At 39.7% G+C, this 19772-nt stretch overlaps 1 protein-coding gene across 1 annotated transcript in view; it reads left to right on the forward strand.

The window, feature by feature from the left end:
- Positions 1-19772, forward strand: part of LOC127643981 (E3 ubiquitin-protein ligase DTX4-like) — a 60524-nt gene that overhangs the window by 26510 nt on the left and 14242 nt on the right. The window contains exons 4-6 of the mRNA XM_052126957.1: positions 7988-8049; positions 8168-8329; positions 8430-8491. Coding sequence (XP_051982917.1) covers positions 7988-8049; positions 8168-8329; positions 8430-8491 — 286 coding nt within the window. The remainder of the gene's footprint in view (positions 1-7987; positions 8050-8167; positions 8330-8429; positions 8492-19772) is intronic.

The following is a 19772-nucleotide window of genomic DNA, read 5'->3' on the forward strand; positions in this document are numbered from 1 at the left end:
TTTGCAGGACTATTGCAATGCATTTGAAAATTAAATATCTCATTTGTATTGTCTATACATTTCCAACAAGGATCCTATTTTCAAACCCACCTCAGAAAGATTAAAGGGGCTTATAAAAAAAAAAAAAACATTTAAATTTAAAGCTGATGTAACTTTTTCTGTGTTAAAATATATTCTCATATTCCAGCTTAACATAAAGAGATAATTATAAGACATTTGTATGTAAAATTTTTCTAAAACCGTAAACACTGTGTCTCTGTGGCACTATAAAAAATGATTGTGTTTGTTTAGGGCAACCTGCTTGGACCCGCCCCATCAACATTACTCAACCAATGGTTTGAACTGGGGGCAGGACTATCTCTTTGTGTGATCAATGGAAGATGAACTGTGTGTTCGGAAAGCTGTTTTGAAAACATTGTTTATTTTTCCAATTCCATTTGGTGGCGCTAGTGTCATAGAAATTATATTATAAACATACTCTAGCTTTAAAATCGGAATCGACAAACACTAGACAACTCTGATGGATGATAATAGAATTGTTTCCTTGGTGAAGAAAAGCTTTACAACAACCACAAAAAAAAAAAAAAACAACATTAAGCCAATTCAAGAACACTCTCCATATCATTGTAAAAGTTTACAATCAAGAGAATACTAAACATAGAGTGTTTACCACAAGGTGTAAACCACTGGTAAGCCTTAAGATTAGGAGGGCCAGAGTAGAATTTGCCAGAAAGCATATAAAAAAGCCTGCACAGACTTGGAACAATATTCTTTAGACAGAGGAAACTAAGATCACCCTGTTCTAGAATGATAGATAAATGTATGGAGAAGGGAAGGAACGGCTCATGAACCAAAGCATAACACATCATCTGTTAAACGTGGTGAGGACAGTGTAATGGCATGGACATATACGGCTGCCAATGGAACTAGGTCACTATAGTGTTTGATTAAATGACTGCTGACAGAAGCAGCTGGATGAATTCTGAAGTGTTCAGCCAAATGCTGCAGTGCTGATAGGACACTTCAGCTTCACAGTACAGGTGGACAATAACCCAAAACATATCTATAAAAATGTGTGTAATTCTTAAACGGCTTATGCAATATTTTTTGTTAAACCCCTTGAATTAAAGCTAAAATTCGGCACTACAATCACATCTTCGTTGCTTCATTTCCAATCCATTGTGGTGGTGTACAGAGCCAAAATTATTACAATTGTGTTACTGTCAGAATTCCTTATATACCCAAAAGTAAATGGTTCTTTAAAAACATAATCATCATATTATGTTACCACAAAGTGATATTGTTTTTGTCTAGTTTATTTGTATATCTACGATTAGTTAAGCTACGAATGTATAGTTAGTACCAATTATTCTGCAAGTATTAAAATACATTTTAATGGAATCATTAAAGGAATAGTTCACCCAAAAAATTAAATTCTCTCATCATTTACTCACCCTCATGCTATCCCAGATATGCATATCTTTTTTAGAAGAATATTTCAGCACTGTAGGTCCTCAAAATGCAAGTGAATGAGTACCAATATTTTTAAGCTCAAAATGCATAAATCTGTATATTCAGAAGCGATATAAAAAGTCTGGGTCAGAAACAGATAAATATTTAAGTCCTTGTTTACTATAAATTCTGCTCCCTGTCCAGTTGGTGGTAAATGTGTGGTGTGGTAAATGTGCAGTGTGGTGGTGGCGTAGTGGGCTAAAGCACATAACTGTTAATCAGAAGTTTGCTGGTTCGATCCCCACGGCCACCACCATTGTGTCCTTGAGCAAGGCACTTAACTCCAGTTTGCTCCGTGGGGATTGTCCCTGTAATAAGTGCACTGTAAGTTGCTTTGGATAAAAGCGTCTGCCAAATGCATAAATGTAAATGCAATTCGCCAGTGAAGATTTATAGTAAAAAATGTTTTTTACTTTAATATGAATCTGCCTTACGCCCCATCTGCTGGCAGGTCATCCCCACCCTCCTGAATCTGGAATGGGACTGGGGAGAGAAACAGTAATTATTAAAATAGGGGGTACTCCCTGTAACAGTGCAGTACACCCAACACAAAAAATTTAAAAGAGAGTGAAAAGGCTAACGTGGAGCGGCAGTGGGAGAGAGAGAGAAAAAACTTACTCGCCGGTTCTCCCATATGCCGTAGCTTGGTCCTCGGCCACTCCTCCACCCTCTAATGGACAACAGCCATGCCTCCCCGGGTGGAATGGAGGCAGTCCTCCAGCCCCTGGCAGACGGAACGCCCCGCCGTGTTCTCTGGGAACAGAAGGGGTCTTCCCTGCCCCTGTCAGCAGTTCTCCCGCTCATGGTCGGCAGTCCTCTCTTAACCCCGCCGCATTTGGCGGCTGGTAGGGGTCTCCCCCTGACCCTGGCAGGGGTCCTGACTGCTCCAGACGGTCAGCTAGGAGCCCCTTCTCCCCTCGCAGTCGGCGGCTGTTCCTCCGCTTCCAGGCGGCCGGGGGACGTAGTCGCGATGGCCGCGGCTGCTCCGTTGGGGTGGATGGTAGCGGCAAGAACTCCACTACGGCGTATCCCTCCTCCTTCCTCGATTTCGGCACCAGTGTAAAGGGGGTTATGGAAAGGAGGCAGCGAGAACAGGCTGACAATATAAATTATATTTAATTAGGAACTCAAATCAAAAGACACATACACATGACAGACAGCTGTCCGTAAATGCGCGCTCTCTGTCGCACCACCGTCCGCAGTCGGCCTTTATCCCTCTCGGAGGCTTGATTAGCCTGATAATGCTACTTCCTGCTCAGCTACTGTTCGGATGCTCTTGCTTACTGCTCCGCCCTTTGCCCATCGCTTTTATATTTTTATATTTTATCTCCTTTTATCAACTAATTTTAACTTAAGCATATCAGCACAGTGCTCAAAAGCTTGGACTACTACTACAAAAAAAAGCAGAATTCTTTTATCCGACTAGCCTTCCACTGAAAGTTTTCATTCCAGGGAAGGGAAAACACAACTGCCTACATTCAAAAGGATAAGAGAAAATGCCTCTTCTGGAATATACTTGCTGCACTAACTGCCACAGATTTTACAAAGGATTGCAGTTCTTGAAACATAGTTACTTACGGAACACACAACAGAGCTTCGTCATGGACGCTCTGCAATACAGCCGGTGAGTCCCATGAATCTAGAGCTCCTCGACAGGCCATACTGAGTGTAGAGAAACAAGCTGATCGACTTACAAATCGATGGCACAAACAGGGAGCGAGACCAAATGGCACTCGAGACATCAGATTGTCACGAGCATCACATATTGCCGCAGTAGCATCCTCTATCCCAGATACGGCCCTGACAAGGATCGCAAACACTGGTTTCCTACCACCGCCTATACATCTTGAGAACAGATTTGAAGTATTAATGAATGAGGAATCCCCAAACGTGATGAATGTGATCGATCACCGACTGAATCAGCCAGTAGCACTAACACTGATGCTAACTGGCGCTCAAGGTCGAGCAGACAGCGGCATTCAGCTCAGAGCGCAGCCGGGCCCAGGACTCTGATAGTGGGTGACTCCATAATCAGAAACTTTAGCAGCAGGGATACAACTACATGCTGCCTTCCACAAGCAACAACTTTGGATGTAAACGGGGAACTTCAGAACATTCTGATGAAACATAAGACTGCAAATCGACTTATCATTCATGTGGGGAAGAATGATATTCATAAAGAGCAGTCAGAACTCCTTAAGAAGGATTTCAATGAACTTTTTGAAACACTTAAAAGACTGAAAGTTAAAACATTCATCAGTGGACCACTTCCAGCAAAAGGAACAAACTAGTTTTCACGGTTGCTTGGGCTTAATACATGGCTGCAAAGAACCTGCAATATAAAAGGAGTGAACTTCATTGACAACTTCAATCTTTTCTGGAGTCAGAGGCAACTGTTTCGACAGGATGGCCACCACCCAAACAAACTTGGTTCAAGAGTGCTAAAGGACAATATCTACTTCTCCCTCAATCATCCTTTTGCAGTGTGTGCCAATCCACTCAATCTGAATGGCACACACACACCTGGACACAGTATGAATGACCACAGGACTTCACTTCGGCACCCAAGGACGACTTTCTGGAAAACACCCAGGGAAACCAGGACAGCATATTACATCCTCCGATAACACCAGAGCAACAGCCCCTCTCACCAGACAAGTTATCCCTCTCTCCAGCATCTCCACATCTGTGCTTCTCAGAGAAAATGGAAGAACTGGTGTATGCTGGAACCAAACTATCCCACTCTTTTGCAAGCCCCCAGATATCAAGCAAGAAATGGCAGGCCCCTCAACCACCAAAGCCTGCGGGCCCAGCTCACCCTCCCCCTCCTCCTGTGAGAGCTCTTCGACCTCTGCCACAACGGCAGGGCTCACACCCTCCTCCATCTGCTCGAGGTGAACCAAAAACAACTGATACCAGCTCTCAGTGATATGTGTTGGGTCCCTGCTATGATAACAGTAACTTTCTCAAATGTTTACAAAACAAGCGGGAGCCCAGTGTGCCTGTATCTTTCTCTATTGCTGTTCGATTACATGATAAAGTCTAAGGCCTTCAAAAGCCGTACAGAAAACCCATCTAATCTTGTGCCTATTACATGCCAAACTAAGATTGCTGTGGGGACAAAAAGTATGACTGTTAAGTTAGCACTTTTAAACATCCGCTCACTTAAAAATAAATCACTTCTAGTCAACGACTTAATAAGCACATACAACCTGGATTTTATGTTTCTAAATGAAACTTGGCTAGAAGACAGCTGTAGTGCAACAGTCCTTAATGAAACATCCCCTCCTAACTTTACTTTTTTGAGTGTCTTTAGAGAAGGTAGGAGAGGTGGTGGTTTAGCTGCTCTTTTTAAAGATGTCTATCAATGTAAGCAAATATAATTTGGGAATTACCCGTCTTTCGAATATCTGGGTAGTGTGTTAAAAGGTGCTCCATGCATTTTACTTATCATTATTTACAGTCCTCCAAAATACTCTCCAGCCTTTGCTGAGGACTTTACAGAACTGTTATCAACAATTACCTCAGAGTTTGACTGTTTTGCCATTGCTGGAGATTTTAACATTCACATAGATAATGCAGAAACCAATATGACAAAAGAAATCAAAACTGTTTAAAAAACTTTTGATCTGACTCAGCATGTACATGGACCCACACACAATCATGGACACACGCTAGATTTACTTATCAGTAAGGGTCTAAACATTTCATTGATTGTTATTAAGGATGTAGCACTGTCTGAGCATTTCTGTATTTTCTTTGATATATTGAATCTCTTCTGCCATTGAAGCTTGATCTGTGTCTGTCAAGAAGAGATGCTTAAATGAGAACACTAGTGTACTATTTATGAAGGCTATATCTTTAACACTAAGTATATCTGCTGACTCTGTTGATTTTCTCCTTGATTCTTTTAATTCAAAAGTTAAAAGTGTAATTGATGATATTGCTCCTGTGAAAGTCAGAAAGAAGAGTGGCAGACAAATAGCACCTTGGAGAAACTCAACAGCAGTGCAAAATATGAAAAGACAATGCAGAAAAGCAGAGCGCATGTAGCGGAAGACAAAACTTGTAGTCCATTATAACATCTACAAAGACAGCATCCATGCTTTTAATATGGAACTAGGCAAAGCTAGACAGACTTTCTTCTCGAATATTATAAACAGCAACTTAAACAACACACGCACTCTTTTTGCGACTGTAGAGAGACTGACAAACCCCCCCCCAAGCCAGATTCCCAGTGAAATGCTCTCAGACAGCAAGTGCAGTGAGTTTGGTTCTTTCTTCTCTGAAAAAATCAAAAATATCAGAAAGGTGATCAGCACATCCTTGAGTTGTGCTGCGGTCAGACAAATCAAACCACAACCTGAGAAAGTAGTTACTATGTCTGATTTCAAAGAAATTGATGGCAAAATTTTGGAAGAAACCGTACAGCACCTTAAAACATCAACCTGCGCCCTTGATGCACTTCCCACATCTTTTATCAAAAGTGTGTTCAACTGTTTAGAAGCAGATCTCCTAGAAGTGATAAACTCCTCACTTCTCTCTGGGAGTTTTCCAAACTCCCTGAAAACTGCAGTTGTCAAGCCCCTCTTGAAAAAGAGCAATCTGGATAAGACCATATTAAGCAACTATAGACCGATCTCAAATCTTCCTTTCATAGGCAAGATCATTGAAAAAGTTGTCTTCAATCAGCTGAACAAATTCTTGAACTCGAATGGATACTTTGACAATTTTCAATCTGGTTTCCGATCGCATCACAGCACAGAGACAGCGCTCATAAAGATAATAAACGATATTCGTTTAAATACTGTTACAGGCAAATTATCATTACTGGTACTACTCGACCTCAGTGCTGCATTTGACACCGTTGATCACAACATACTTCTTGACAGGCTGGAAAACTGGGTGGGGCTTTCTGGGATGGTCCTAAAATGGTTCAGGTCATACTTAGAAGGGAGAAGTTATTATGTGAGTATAGGAGACCGTAAGTCTGAGTGGACGTCCATGACATGCGGATTCCCTCAAGGCTCAATTCTTGCGCCACTCCTGTTCAACCTGTATATGCTCCCAATGAGCCAAATAATGAGAAATAACCAAATTGCTTACCACCGCTATGCAGACGACACACAGATCTACTTAGCCCTATCACCTAACGATTACAGCCCCATTGATTCCCTGTGCCAATGCATTGATGAAGTTAACAGTTGGATGTGCCAAAACTTTCTTCAGTTAAACAAAGACAAAACTGAAGTCATTGCATTTGGAAACAAAGATGAAGTTCTCAAGGTGAATGCATACCTTGACGCTAGGGGTCAAACAACTAAAAATCAAGTCAGGAATCTTGGTGTGTCTCTTGAGTCAGACCTTAGTTTCAGAAGTCATTTCAAAGCAATAACTAAATCAGCATACTATCATCTGAAAAATATTGCAAGAATTAGATGCTTTGTTTCCAGTCAAGACCTAGAGAAAACCAGGGTGGATTACTGTAATGGACTCATCACTGGCCTTCCCAAAAAGACCATAAGACAGTTGCAGCTCATACTGAACGCTGCTGCCAGGATTCTGGGCAGAACCAGAAAATATGAACATATCACACCAGTCCTCATGTCTTTACACTGGCTCCCAGTTACATTTAGGATTGATTTTAAAGTATTATTACTGGTATATAAATCACTCAATGGGCTAGGACCTCAATATATTGCAGATATGCTCACTGAATATAAACCCAACAGATCACCCAGATTATTAGGATCACATCATCTAGAAATACCAAGGGTTCACTCTAAGCAAGGAGAGTCTGCTTTTATCTATTATGCCAGCCGCAGCTGGAACCAGCTTCCAGAAGAGATCAGATGTGCTCCTACAGTAGTCACATTCAAATCCAGACTCAAAACACATCTGTTTAGCTGTGCATTTACTGAATGAGCACTGTGCCACTGTGTGTCCGACTGTTTGTACTGTATTTTATTTTATATTCTAAACTGTTTCAATTATTCTTATTTTATTTTTTTTCTATGTAAAGCACTTTGAATTACCATTGTGTATGAAATGTGCTATATAAATAAACTTGCCTTGCCTTGATAAGGGGCCGGGTGTGTAGAATCACGGCCCCGCCCTCCGCCATGTCACAGTAATGTATAGTGAAAAGTTGAATTGCTTTAATGAAGCAAGCTAAGTGTAAATGACTACCCAAATATCCATGTCTGTAATGTTTCTAGGGATCTCTCCCTCCACAGGGACCATCCTCGTTACTTTTTTTATTTTTATTTCACATTTTAATAATTAGTGATCTAATTCAGTAAAATGACAGTTAAATAACTAAATGTGATCTGTTGGTTTGACTCTTTAGTAATATAAAATAACTGCCATGTCATGTGTGAACTATCAAAGTAGTGTATATTTTGAAGATCTAGAAAGACATTCTGCAAGACAGTCATTGTGTCCATTGGCTTATATAGCTTTTTTTCCCCTCTAGGGTACCGACAGTACCAGTGAAGTACCTTGATGGCTCCAGCCCTGTGCAGCCTGCTTTAGCTGGTAGGAACATAAAGTGGTGTTCTTAATGCCATTAGTAATTGTTATAAATATATGTGACTGAAAATACCGTATTCATGATTTCTGCTTCTTTAATACTTGTGAAATTATGATGTTACAGGTATTACTGGTATTCTGATGAGTGCAGCAGGACTACCTGTATGTTTGACTCGTCCTCCTAAACTGGTTCTGCATCCCCCACTTGTCAGCAAGAGTGACATCAAACCAGTTCCTGGTGTTGGACACTGTTGCCGCAAGACCACCAAAAAACAAGCCCGCAAAGGTAAGAATCCTTGGATACATACACTTACAGACATATACACAGGTGCGCATTCAGTTCATTTGATCATTATACTTTATGCTTGTCATTTATCTATTTCCAGGTAAGACACCCGAGGAGGTGGTAAAGAGGTACTTTCAGAAGGTCAGGAACCCACCTGAAGAAGTGAGACATGCTCATTAATTTATTTCCCTACATGATCTAAAACCTCTTATGTGACCCTGATACTGGCTTCAGACAAATGAGACATCTTAATTTATAGCAAAGGATATACAGGCCAATGAGTGTGCTTTTATTTAGCAATCTTTTCTTTTGTTACTTTTGTGGGGCAAAGTAAACTTATACAAATAGACAAAAGTAAATAACATAGACATCAATTATAATTTAATTATGTATATTTCTAAAATGAATTATTGTTGTGGTCTTCATTTTCCAATCATTTATTATTATCTAAATAATGAAACTATGTGCTTTGAACATGAATGTTAAAGCGAAGTTTAACATGAGCAATTTGCCTTCACATTCATTACACTTATTGTATGTGATGTTTACCTTTATACAATTTAAAGGAGCAATATGACATCAAGAGTTTAAAATGATTACGGTAGTCTAAATTCAGAATATTGGAGGGAATTGTCTCCCCTGCCCGATCCTCCCCAGACTCAAAGCTCACACGGTTTTGCCAGATTGAGGACATGCAACAGGGATGAGCAAACTGACAATTGCAAGCAACGAGCCTTATACTGTAAGTTGATCAGCTAATGTATACATTTGCAATGTTTTTAGTTTTTGCAAATTAACCAGCTCATGTGGATTTTTTATAACTCTGTGCCCCCTAACTTGTTTCAAATCTGGCAACCCGCACTGGCGAAATACTATTGGGAAATGGGCAGTGGGTGGGATCACTCAGGCCAAAGCACAAAAATAAATTCCGGCCCGGAACGAACATTTCAAAGTAGGAATATACTGGCTGTAGCATTTTTTTCGGAGAAGCCAGTATTTTATCTTGGCATGTTTCCTAAATCTCTGATAACATATTATGATCATTTTATGCTTTAGTACAGTAAATATATTACATATTGCTCCTTTAAAAACTGATGAAACTGTGCTGCTATGTTTTTCATCCTGAAGCAAACTTTCAAATACTCTTCCGTAGAGCACAACAGTTGGGTTGCTGTAGTAAAAATCCCATTCATTTTCTCCATATGTAAATAGATTTTTTAACCATAACTTATAAACCTTTAAAGACAGACCTTCCATGAGCTCCAAGGTTGTTAATCAATGGTATATGCCTCTCTTGAAGCCATCAGTCCTTGTTAGATTCCTCCGTAAGGAGGGAATCTATTGTATTTGTCGGTTTTATTATTATTATTATTAGATTCCTCCGTAAGGAGGGAATCTATTGTATTTGACGGTTTTATTATTATTATTATTATTATTATTATTATTAGATTCCTCCGTAAGGAGGGAATCTATTGTATTTGTCGGTTTTATTATTATTATTATTATTATTATTATTATTATTATTATTATTATTAGATTCCTCCGTAGGAGGGAATCTATTGTAATTGATGGTTTTATTATTATTATTATTATTATTATTATTATTATTATTATTATTATTATTATTATTATTATTCTTCTTCTCCTTGAGCCCCAATAGCTCAAAAAGTCACTGGTCAAAATTTTCTAAATTGGCACATTGATACTCCATGCCAACGGGTACCCCCAAACCAAGAATGGCCCACATTCGCCCATAGGTGGCGCTTACAGGCCACGCTCAAAAAACAAAATTCAAAGTGATACAATTTCCACGCCATTTGTCCAAATCTTCTGAAATTTGGTGTACATGCCTCATTCCTCATGGGGAACAAAAAGCCTCAAGAACCCATAACTTCCGCCATGATGGATTTTCCCGTACGTTGAAAATTTGCTAAAACCTACAAAACTCTTCTTCTCCTGAACCGTAGCTCCAATTGACTTGAAATTTGGTACACATGTGTAGAATGGACATCCTTGAAAACGTTACTTAGGAAAAATGAATACGATACAAAATGGCTGAAAGGGGCGTGTTTATGTAAATGTCCAAATTTTAACAATATATACGTGTCAATAAATCAAATGTAATTTTGACAGATGGTTTTTCAAACCTAACATGCTTAAAGATGACATCACTCTGAAGTACTGTGCAAAGAATGGCCATGCCAAAATTCCCATTTTCTGGTCAAAAATGTTCTAATTTGGTAAATTAATAGTACAGGCCAACAGGAATCCACAAACCAAGAATGACCGACATACGCCACTAGGGGGCACTACAGGACAAGCCAAAATTCCCATTTTCTGGTCAAAAATGTTCTAATTCGGTACAAGAGTAGTACAGGCCAACAGGAATCCACAAACCAAGAATGACCGACATTCAGCCACTAGGGGCACTACAGGACAAGCCAAAATTCCCATTTTCTGGTCAAAAATTTTCTAATTTGGTAATTTGATACTACAAGCCAACAGGAACCCACATACCAAGTGTGGCCCACATTCAGCCCTTAGGGGGCTTACAGGCTACTCCAAAATTTCGCTTTCTGGTCAAAAACGCTCTAATTTGGTACATTGATACTGCAGGTCAACAGGAACCCTCAAACCAAGAATGGCCAACATTCAGCCCTTAGGGGCACTACAGGCCATGCCGAAATTCCCATTTTCTGGTCAAAAATGTTCTAATTTGGTACATTAATAGTACAGGCCAAAAGGAATCCACAAACCAAGAATGACCGACATTCACCACTAGGTGGCACTAGAGGCCAGCTCGAAATTCCCATTTTCTGGTCAAAAAGTTATAATTTGGTACATTGATACTACAGGCCAACAGGAACCCACAAACCAAGTATGGCCCACATTCGCCATTAGGGGGCTTACAGGCCACTCCCAAAATTTCGTTTTCTGGTCAAAAATTTTCTAATATGGTACATTGATACTACTGGCCAACAGGAACCCACAAACAAAGAATGGCCAACATTCGCCCCTAGGGGGCACTAGAGGCCACTTGAAATTCCCATTTTATGGTCAAAAATGTTCTAATTTGGTACATTGATACTACAGGTCAACAGGAACCCACAAACCAAGAATGGCCAACATTCACCCCTAGGGGCGCTACAGGTAATTCCTAAAAGTCCCATTTTCTGGTCAAATATTTTCTAATTATGTACATTGATACTACAGGCCAACAGGAACCCACAAACCAAGAATGGCCCACATTTGCCCATAGGTGGCGCTTACAGGCCACATCCCAAAAAAATATTTTCAAAGTGATACCATTTCCACGCCATTTAACCAATTCTTCTGAAACTTGGTGTACATGCCTCATTTCTCATTGGGAACAAAAAGCCTCAAGGATCCATAAGGTCTGTATTGATGGATTTTTCTGTACACTGAAAATGTTTCGTTTAGGATTCAGACAGAAATACGTGGTTTTTGGATTCATCCATTGAGAGGGTTTAACCCCAACCCTCTACTGATCAATTTTAAATGATTTGCCATTTTGAGGAGGAATCCGCATTGCTGCTTGCAGCTATATTTATTATTATTATTATTCTTCTTCTCCTTGAGCCCCAATAGCTCAAAAAGTCACTGGTCAAAAATTTTCTAAATTGGCACATTGATACTCCATGCCAACGGGTACCCCCAAACCAAGAATGGTCAACATTCGCCCATAGGTGGCGCTACAGGCCACGCCCAAAAAACAAAAATTCAAAGTGATATAATTTCCACCCCATTTGTCCAAATCTTCTGAAACTTTGTAAACATGCCTCATTTCTCATGGGGAACAAAAAGCCTCAAGGACCCATACTTCTGCCATTATGGATTTTCCTGTACAGTGAAAATTTTGGAAAACCTACAAAACTCTTCTTCTCCTGAACCTCAGCTCCAATTGACTTGGAATTTGGCACACGTGTGTAGTATGTATGTCTTTCCAAACGCTACTTAGCAAAAATGAATACAATACAAAATGGCTGAAATGGACGTGTTTATGTAAATGTACACACAAAAGATGATCAAAAATTTTTAAAATCCCATTGATTTACAATGGCTGAGCAAAAGTGCTCCCTCTACTGGACAAATATGGTCCACATGTAAAATCCCATTCACTTACATTGGCTGAGCAAAGAGGCTCCCTCTACTGGAGTAACTCTGTCTACCACATGCAGCTCTTCTGTAGCAATCTCTAATGAAGCATTTCGGTCTCCTAGTGGGTGGAGCTCCAGACTTAGACTACAGAAGACATTTTGAGTCTGCACGGAGGTATGTCAAATCAATTGTGTGTCTTAATGCTTTCCAGTTTGAACATTCAAGCTGATTTTACACTATTCAACTCAACAAAGGCAAAACAACTCAAATAAATGTTTTCGAACAGTTTGTGTGACACAGCGAAGCGAGCCGCGTCGCTGCCTAACGCTCGCGACGCCGATGAGAGTTCGCTTCCTTCTTATGCTTCAACGGACAATTTCATACACCAAAATACATGATATATTGGGGTGTCTGCTATATCTCAAGTGAACAAACAGTTGATAAAGAAATCGGGTATCAATATATTGAATTATGAATTATTGAAGGGGTCTAGTGATGCCGCTGTGATGTCCTGTTAGATTTTTCTCTATCGAGACAGCGTTAACGTATCAAAACTTCCGAGTATGATGTTGTTTAATTGTCTCTGACAACACGCAATCCTCGAGGCGAGATCATTTTTGCTCGCGATCTTCACGAAGGTTTGTTGGTTGTGTACAATGGTTGCCTGCTTGAACATTCAAGCCGATTTTACACTATTCAACTCAACAAAGGCAAAACAACTCAAATAAATGTTTTCGAGCAGTTTGTGTGACACAGCGAGCGAGCCGCGTCGCGACTAACGCCGCACGCCGATGAGAGTTCGCTTCACAGCTTCATGCGTTTGAACGGACAATTTCATACACCAAAATACATGATATATTGGGGTGTCTGTTATGTATCAAGTGAACAAACAGTTGATAAAGAAATTGGGTATCAATATATTGAATTATGAATTATTGTGAACAACACGGATGCCGCTGTGGTGTCCTGTTAAGATTTTTCTCTCGAAACAGCAGTTAACAGTCGGTTGTATACAATGTTTGCCTGTTTGAACATTCAAGCGATTTTACACTATTCAACTCAACAAATGTCAAAACAACTCAAATACATGTTTGCGAGCTGTTTGTGTGACACAGCGAGCCGCGTCGCGTCTAACTCACGCACTCCGATGTCTTTCGCTGCTGCTTGCGTCTGAACGGACAATTTCATACAACAGAGTGTCAAAATACATGATATATTGAGGAGTCTGTTATGTCTCAAGTGAACAAACAGTTGAGAAAGAAATCTGGAATAATTATATTTTATTCTGGCATTATTCCAGATGACGTCCTGCTATATTTTTCTCTCAAACAGCGGAAACAACTTAAACAAAATACTGCGCCATTTTTGCCCATACAGAAACATGCAAGACATCATTACTGAACTATGAAATGTGTACTTTTATTTGTGTACACTTACAATAACAACAAAACCTTGTGCTTTTGTAAAATAAATAAACAGGGTGCTCAGTCTCTGTCTTCGCGATTATTTTTCTGAAACACGCCACAAAATTCAAGTGAACAAAATCAACCATTCACGCAGTCTGTATTTTATCATCTCACAATGAATACAAATGCAACAAGCATGGCACAAAACGAAAATAATGATACTTCTCAGTTCTCAAAAGATTAAACTGAACTGTGCCTTAAGTGTCGTATCATGCGATAAAAGCCTCTTAAAGAGACAGTAACAATTTAGCCTTCGTCCTGAACATAGACATTCCCAAGTAATTGAGAAGTACAAATGGTATTATTTTAAGTTTTTTTATTTCTCTCTTACCTTGTAAAATGCCACGTTTTTGAATGGCATGTAAACACAATCACTCCATTTTTTTCACTGGATCTGTTGCTATTTTAATGATTTAAAAATCAAAGCACTGACCATTTAAAGTGTGAGCTTGTAGGCTACATTTTGAAATAGTTATAAACAGTCACAGCTATACAGTGTTATTATGTGCCTAGATAGTCTTTCAAATAAAATTGCTTGTGATATGCTTATGTAAATCACACAAAAAAAACAGAAAAAATCAAGAGAGAAGTGAAAGTGAAAGTAGAGATTTTCAAAGTGATTTTTCATTCAAAGTGATACAATTTCCACGCCATTTGTCTAAATATTCTGAAACTTGGTGTACATGCCTCATTCCTCATGGGGAACAAAAAGCCTTAAGGACCCATAACTTTCACCATGATGGATTTTCCCATGACGCTGAAAATTTGCGTAAAACCTAAAAATACTCTTTCTTCTCCTGAACCGTAGCTCCAATTGACTTGAAATTTGGTACACATTTGTAGAATGGACATCCTTGAAAACATTACTTAGGAAAAATGAATGTGATACAAAATGTCTGAAAGGGGCGTGTTTATGTAAATGTCCAAATTTTAACAATATATACCTGTCAATAAATCAAATGTAATTTTGACTGATGGTTTTTCAAACCTAACATGCTTCAAGATGACATCACTCTGAAGTACTGCGCAAAGAATGGTTGACATTCGCCCTTAGGGGCGCTTACAGGCCATGTCGAAATTCCCATTTTCTGGTCTAAAATGTTCTAATTTGGTACAATGGTACTACAGGCCAACAGGAACCCACAAACCAAGAATGGCCGACATTCGCCACTAGGGGGCTTAAAGGCCACGCCAAAATTCCCGCTTTCTGGTCAAATTTTTTTTAATTTGGTACATTGATACTACAGGCAGACAGGAACCCACAAACCAAGAATGGACAACATTCACCCCTAGGGGCGCTTACAGGCCATGCCAAAATTCCCATTTTCTGGTCAAAAATGTTCTAATTTGGTACACTGATACTACATGCCAACAGGAACCCACAAACCACTTAATGGCCAACATTCGCCATTAGGGGCGCTTACAGGTAATTCCAAAAATCCCATTTTCTGGTCAAACATTTTCTAATTTGGTGTATTGATTCTACAGGCCGACAGGAACCCACAAACCAAGAAAGGCCCACATTCGCCCCTAGGGGCGCTTACAGGCCACTCCAAAATTCCCATTTTCTGGTCAAATATTTTCTAATTTTGTACATTTATACTACAGGCCAACAGGAACCCACAAACCAAGAATGACCAACATTTGCCCATAGGTGGCGCTTACAGGCCACGCCTCCAAATTTTTTTTTTCAAAATGATATAATATCCACCCCATTTGTCCAATTCTTCTGAAACTTGGTGTACATGCCGCGATTTCTCATTGGGAACAAAAAGCCTCAAGGATCCATAAGGTCCGGTATGGATTTTCCTGTACATTGAAAATGTTTTGTTTAGGAATCAGATCTAAGACATGTTTTTTTGAATTCCTTAATTGGGAGGGTTTATCCCCAACCATCTACTGATCAATTTTAAATGATTTGCCATTTTGAGGAGGAATCCGCATTGCTGCTTGCAGCTATATTTATTATTATTATTATTATTCTTCTTCTCCTTGAGCCCAAATAGCTCAAAAAGTCACTGGTCAAAAGTTTTCTAAATTGGCACATTGATAGTCCATGCCAACGGGTACCCCCAAACCAAGAATGGTCAACATTCGCCCATAGGTGGCGCTTACAGGCCACGCCCAAAAAAAATATTTTCAAAGTGATACCATTTCCACGCCATTTGTCCAAATCTCCTGAAACTTGGTGTACATGCCTCATTTCTCATGGGGAACAAAAAGCCTCAAGAACCCATAACTTCCGCCATGATGGATTTTTCCAGACGCTGAAAATTTGCATAAAACCTACAAAACTCTTCTTCTCCTGAACCGTGAGCTCCAATTGACTTGAAATTTGGTACACATGTGTAGAATTGAAGTCTTTGAAAACGCTACTTAGGAAAAATGAATACGATACAAAATGGCTGAAAGGGGCGTGTTTATGTAAATGTCCAAATTTTAACAATATATACGTGTCAATAAATCAAATGTAATTTTGACTGATGGTTTTTCAAACCTAACATGCTTCAAGATGACATCACTCTGAAGTACTGCAGCAAAGAATGGCTAACATTCGCCTCTAGGGGCGCTTACAGGCCATGCCGAAATTCCCATTTTCTGGTCTAAAATGTTCTAATTTGGTACAATGGTACTACAGGCCAACAGGAACCCACAAACCAAGAATGGCCGACATTCGCCACTAGGGGGCTTAAAGGCCACGCCTAAAATTCCCGCTTTCTGGTCAAAAATGTTCTAATTTGGTACATTGATACTACAGGCCAACAGGAACCCACAAACCAAGAATGGCCAACATTCACCCCTAGGGGGCTTACAGGCCATGCCGAAATTCCCATTTTCTGGTCTAAAATGTTCTAATTTGGTACAATGGTACTACAGGCCAACAGGAACCCACAAACCAAGAATGGCCAACATTCGCCATTAGGGGGCTTACAGGTAATTCCCAAAAGTCCCATTTTCTGGTCAAACATTTTCTAATTTGGTACATTGATTCTACAGGCCAAAAGGAACCCACAAACCAAGAATGGCCCACATTCAGCCTCTAGGGGCGCTTACAGGCCACTCCAAAATTCCCATTTTCTGGTCAAATATTTTCTAATTTTGTACATTGATACTACAGGCCAACAGGAACCCACAAACCAAGAATGGCCCACATTCGACCATAGGTGGTGCTACAGGCCACGCTCCAAAAAAATATTTTCAAAGTGATACCATTTCCACGCCATTTGTCCAATTCTTCTGAAACTTGGTGTACATGCCTCATTTCTCATTGGGAACAAAAAGCCTCAAGGATCCATAAGGTCCGTATGGATTTTCCTGTACATTGAAAATGTTTCGCTTAGGATCTCAGACAAAGACATGTTTTTTTGAATTCCTTAATTGGGAGGGTTTATCCCCAACCATCTACTGATCAATTTTAAATGATTTGCCATTTTGAGGAGGAATCATGATTGCTGCTTGCAGCTATATTATTATTATTATTATTATTATTATTCTTCTCCTTGAGCCCCAATAGCTCAAAAAGTCACTGGTCAAAAATTTTCTAAATTGGCACATTGATACTCCATGCCAACGGGTACCCCTAAACCAAGAATGGCCCACATTCGCCCATAGGTGGCGCTTACAGGCCACGCCCAAAAAAACAAAATTCAAAGTGATACAATTTCCACGCCATTTGTCCAAATCTTCTGAAATTTGGTGTACATGCCTCATTCCTCATGGGGAACAAAAAGCCTCAAGAACCCATAACTTCCGCCATGATGGATTTTCCCGTGACGCTGAAAATTTGCTAAAACCTACAAAACTCTTCTTCTCCTGAACCGTGAGCTCCAATTGACTTGAAATTTGGTACACATGTGTAGAATGGACATCCTTGAAAACGTTACTTAGGAAAAATGAATACGATACAAAATGGCTGAAAGGGGCGTGTTTATGTAAATGTCCAAATTTTAACAATATATACGTGTCAATAAATCAAATGTAATTTTGACTGATGGTTTTTCAAACCTAACATGCTTAAAGATGACATCACTCTGAAGTACTGTGCAAAGAATGGCCATGCCAAAATTCCCATTTTCTGGTCAAAAATGTTCTAATTTGGTAAATTAATAGTACAGGCCAACAGGAATCCACAAACCAAGAATGACCGACATACGCCACTAGGGGGCACTACAGGACAAGCCAAAATTCCCATTTTCTGGTCAAAAATGTTCTAATTCGGTACAAGAATAGTACAGGCCAACAGGAATCCACAAACCAAGAATGACCGACATTCGCCACTAGGGGCACTACAGGACAAGCCAAAATTCCCATTTTCTGGTCAAAAATTTTCTAATTTGGTACTTTGATACTACAGGCCAACAGGAACCCACATACCAAGTGTGGCCCACATTCGCCCTTAGGGGCTTACAGGCTACTCCAAAATTTCGTTTTCTGGTCAAAAACGTTCTAATTTGGTACATTGATACTGCAGGTCAACAGGAACCCTCAAACCAAGAATGACCGACATTCACCACTAGGTGGCGCTTAGAGGCCAAGTCGAAATTCCCATTTTCTGGTCAAAAAAGTTATAATTTGGTACATTGATACTACAGGCCAACAGGAACCCACAAACCAAGTATGGCCCACATTCGCCATTAGGGGGCTTACAGGCCACTCCCAAAATTTCGCTTTCTGGTCAAAAATTTTCTAATATGGTACATTGATACTACTGGCCAACAGGAACCCACAAACAAAGAATGGCTAACATTCGCCCTTAGGGGGCACTAGAGGCCACCTGAAATTCCCATTTTATGGTCAAAAATGTTCTAATTTGGTACATTGATACTACAGGTCAACAGGAACCCTCAAACCAAGAATGGCCAACATTCACCCCTAGGGGCGCTACAGGTAATTCCTAAAAGTCCCATTTTCTGGTCAAATATTTTCTAATTATGTACATTGATACTACAGGCCAACAGGAACCCACAAACCAAGAATGACCCACATTTGCCCATAGGAGGCGCTACAGGCCACGCTCCCAAAAAATATTTTCAAAGTGATACCATTTCCACGCCATTTAACCAATTCTTTTGAATCTTGGTGTACATGCCTCATTTCTCATTGGGAACAAAAACGCCTCAAGGATCCATAAGGTATGATGGATTTTCCTGTAGACTGAAAATGTTTCGCTTAGGATTCAGACAGAAATACATGTTTTTTGGATTCATCCATTGAGAGGGTTTAACCCCAACCCTCTACTGATCAATTTGAAATGATTTGCCATTTTGAGGAGGAATCTGCGATTGCTGCTTGCAGCTATATTTATTATTATTATTATTATTATTATTATTATTATTATTATTATTCTTCTTCTCCTTGAGCCCCAATAGCTCAAAAAGTCACTGGTCAAAAATGTTCTAAATTGGCACATTGATACTCCATGCCAACGGGTACCCCCAAACCAAGAATGGTCAACATTCGCCCATAGGTGGCGCTTACAGGCCACGCCCAAAAAACAAAAAATTCAAAGTGATATAATTTCCACCCCATTTGTCCAAATCTTCTGAAACTTTGTAAACATGCCTCATTTCTCATGGGGAACAAAAAGCCTCAAGGACCCATACTTCTGCCATTATGGATTTTCCTGTACAGTGAAAATTTTGGAAAACCTACAAAACTCTTCTTCTCCTGAACCTCAGCTCCAATTGACTTGGAATTTGGCACACGTGTGTAGTATGTATGTCTTTCCAAACGCTACTTAGCAAAAAATGAATACAATACAAAATGGCTGAAATGGACGTGTTTATGTAAATGTACACACAAAAGATGATCAAAAATGTTTAAAATCCCATTGATTTACAATGGCTGAGCAAAAGTGC

The sequence above is a fragment of the Xyrauchen texanus genome, chromosome 5, assembly GCF_025860055.1.
Source record: "Xyrauchen texanus isolate HMW12.3.18 chromosome 5, RBS_HiC_50CHRs, whole genome shotgun sequence".
Taxonomy (NCBI): Eukaryota; Metazoa; Chordata; class Actinopteri; order Cypriniformes; family Catostomidae; genus Xyrauchen; species Xyrauchen texanus.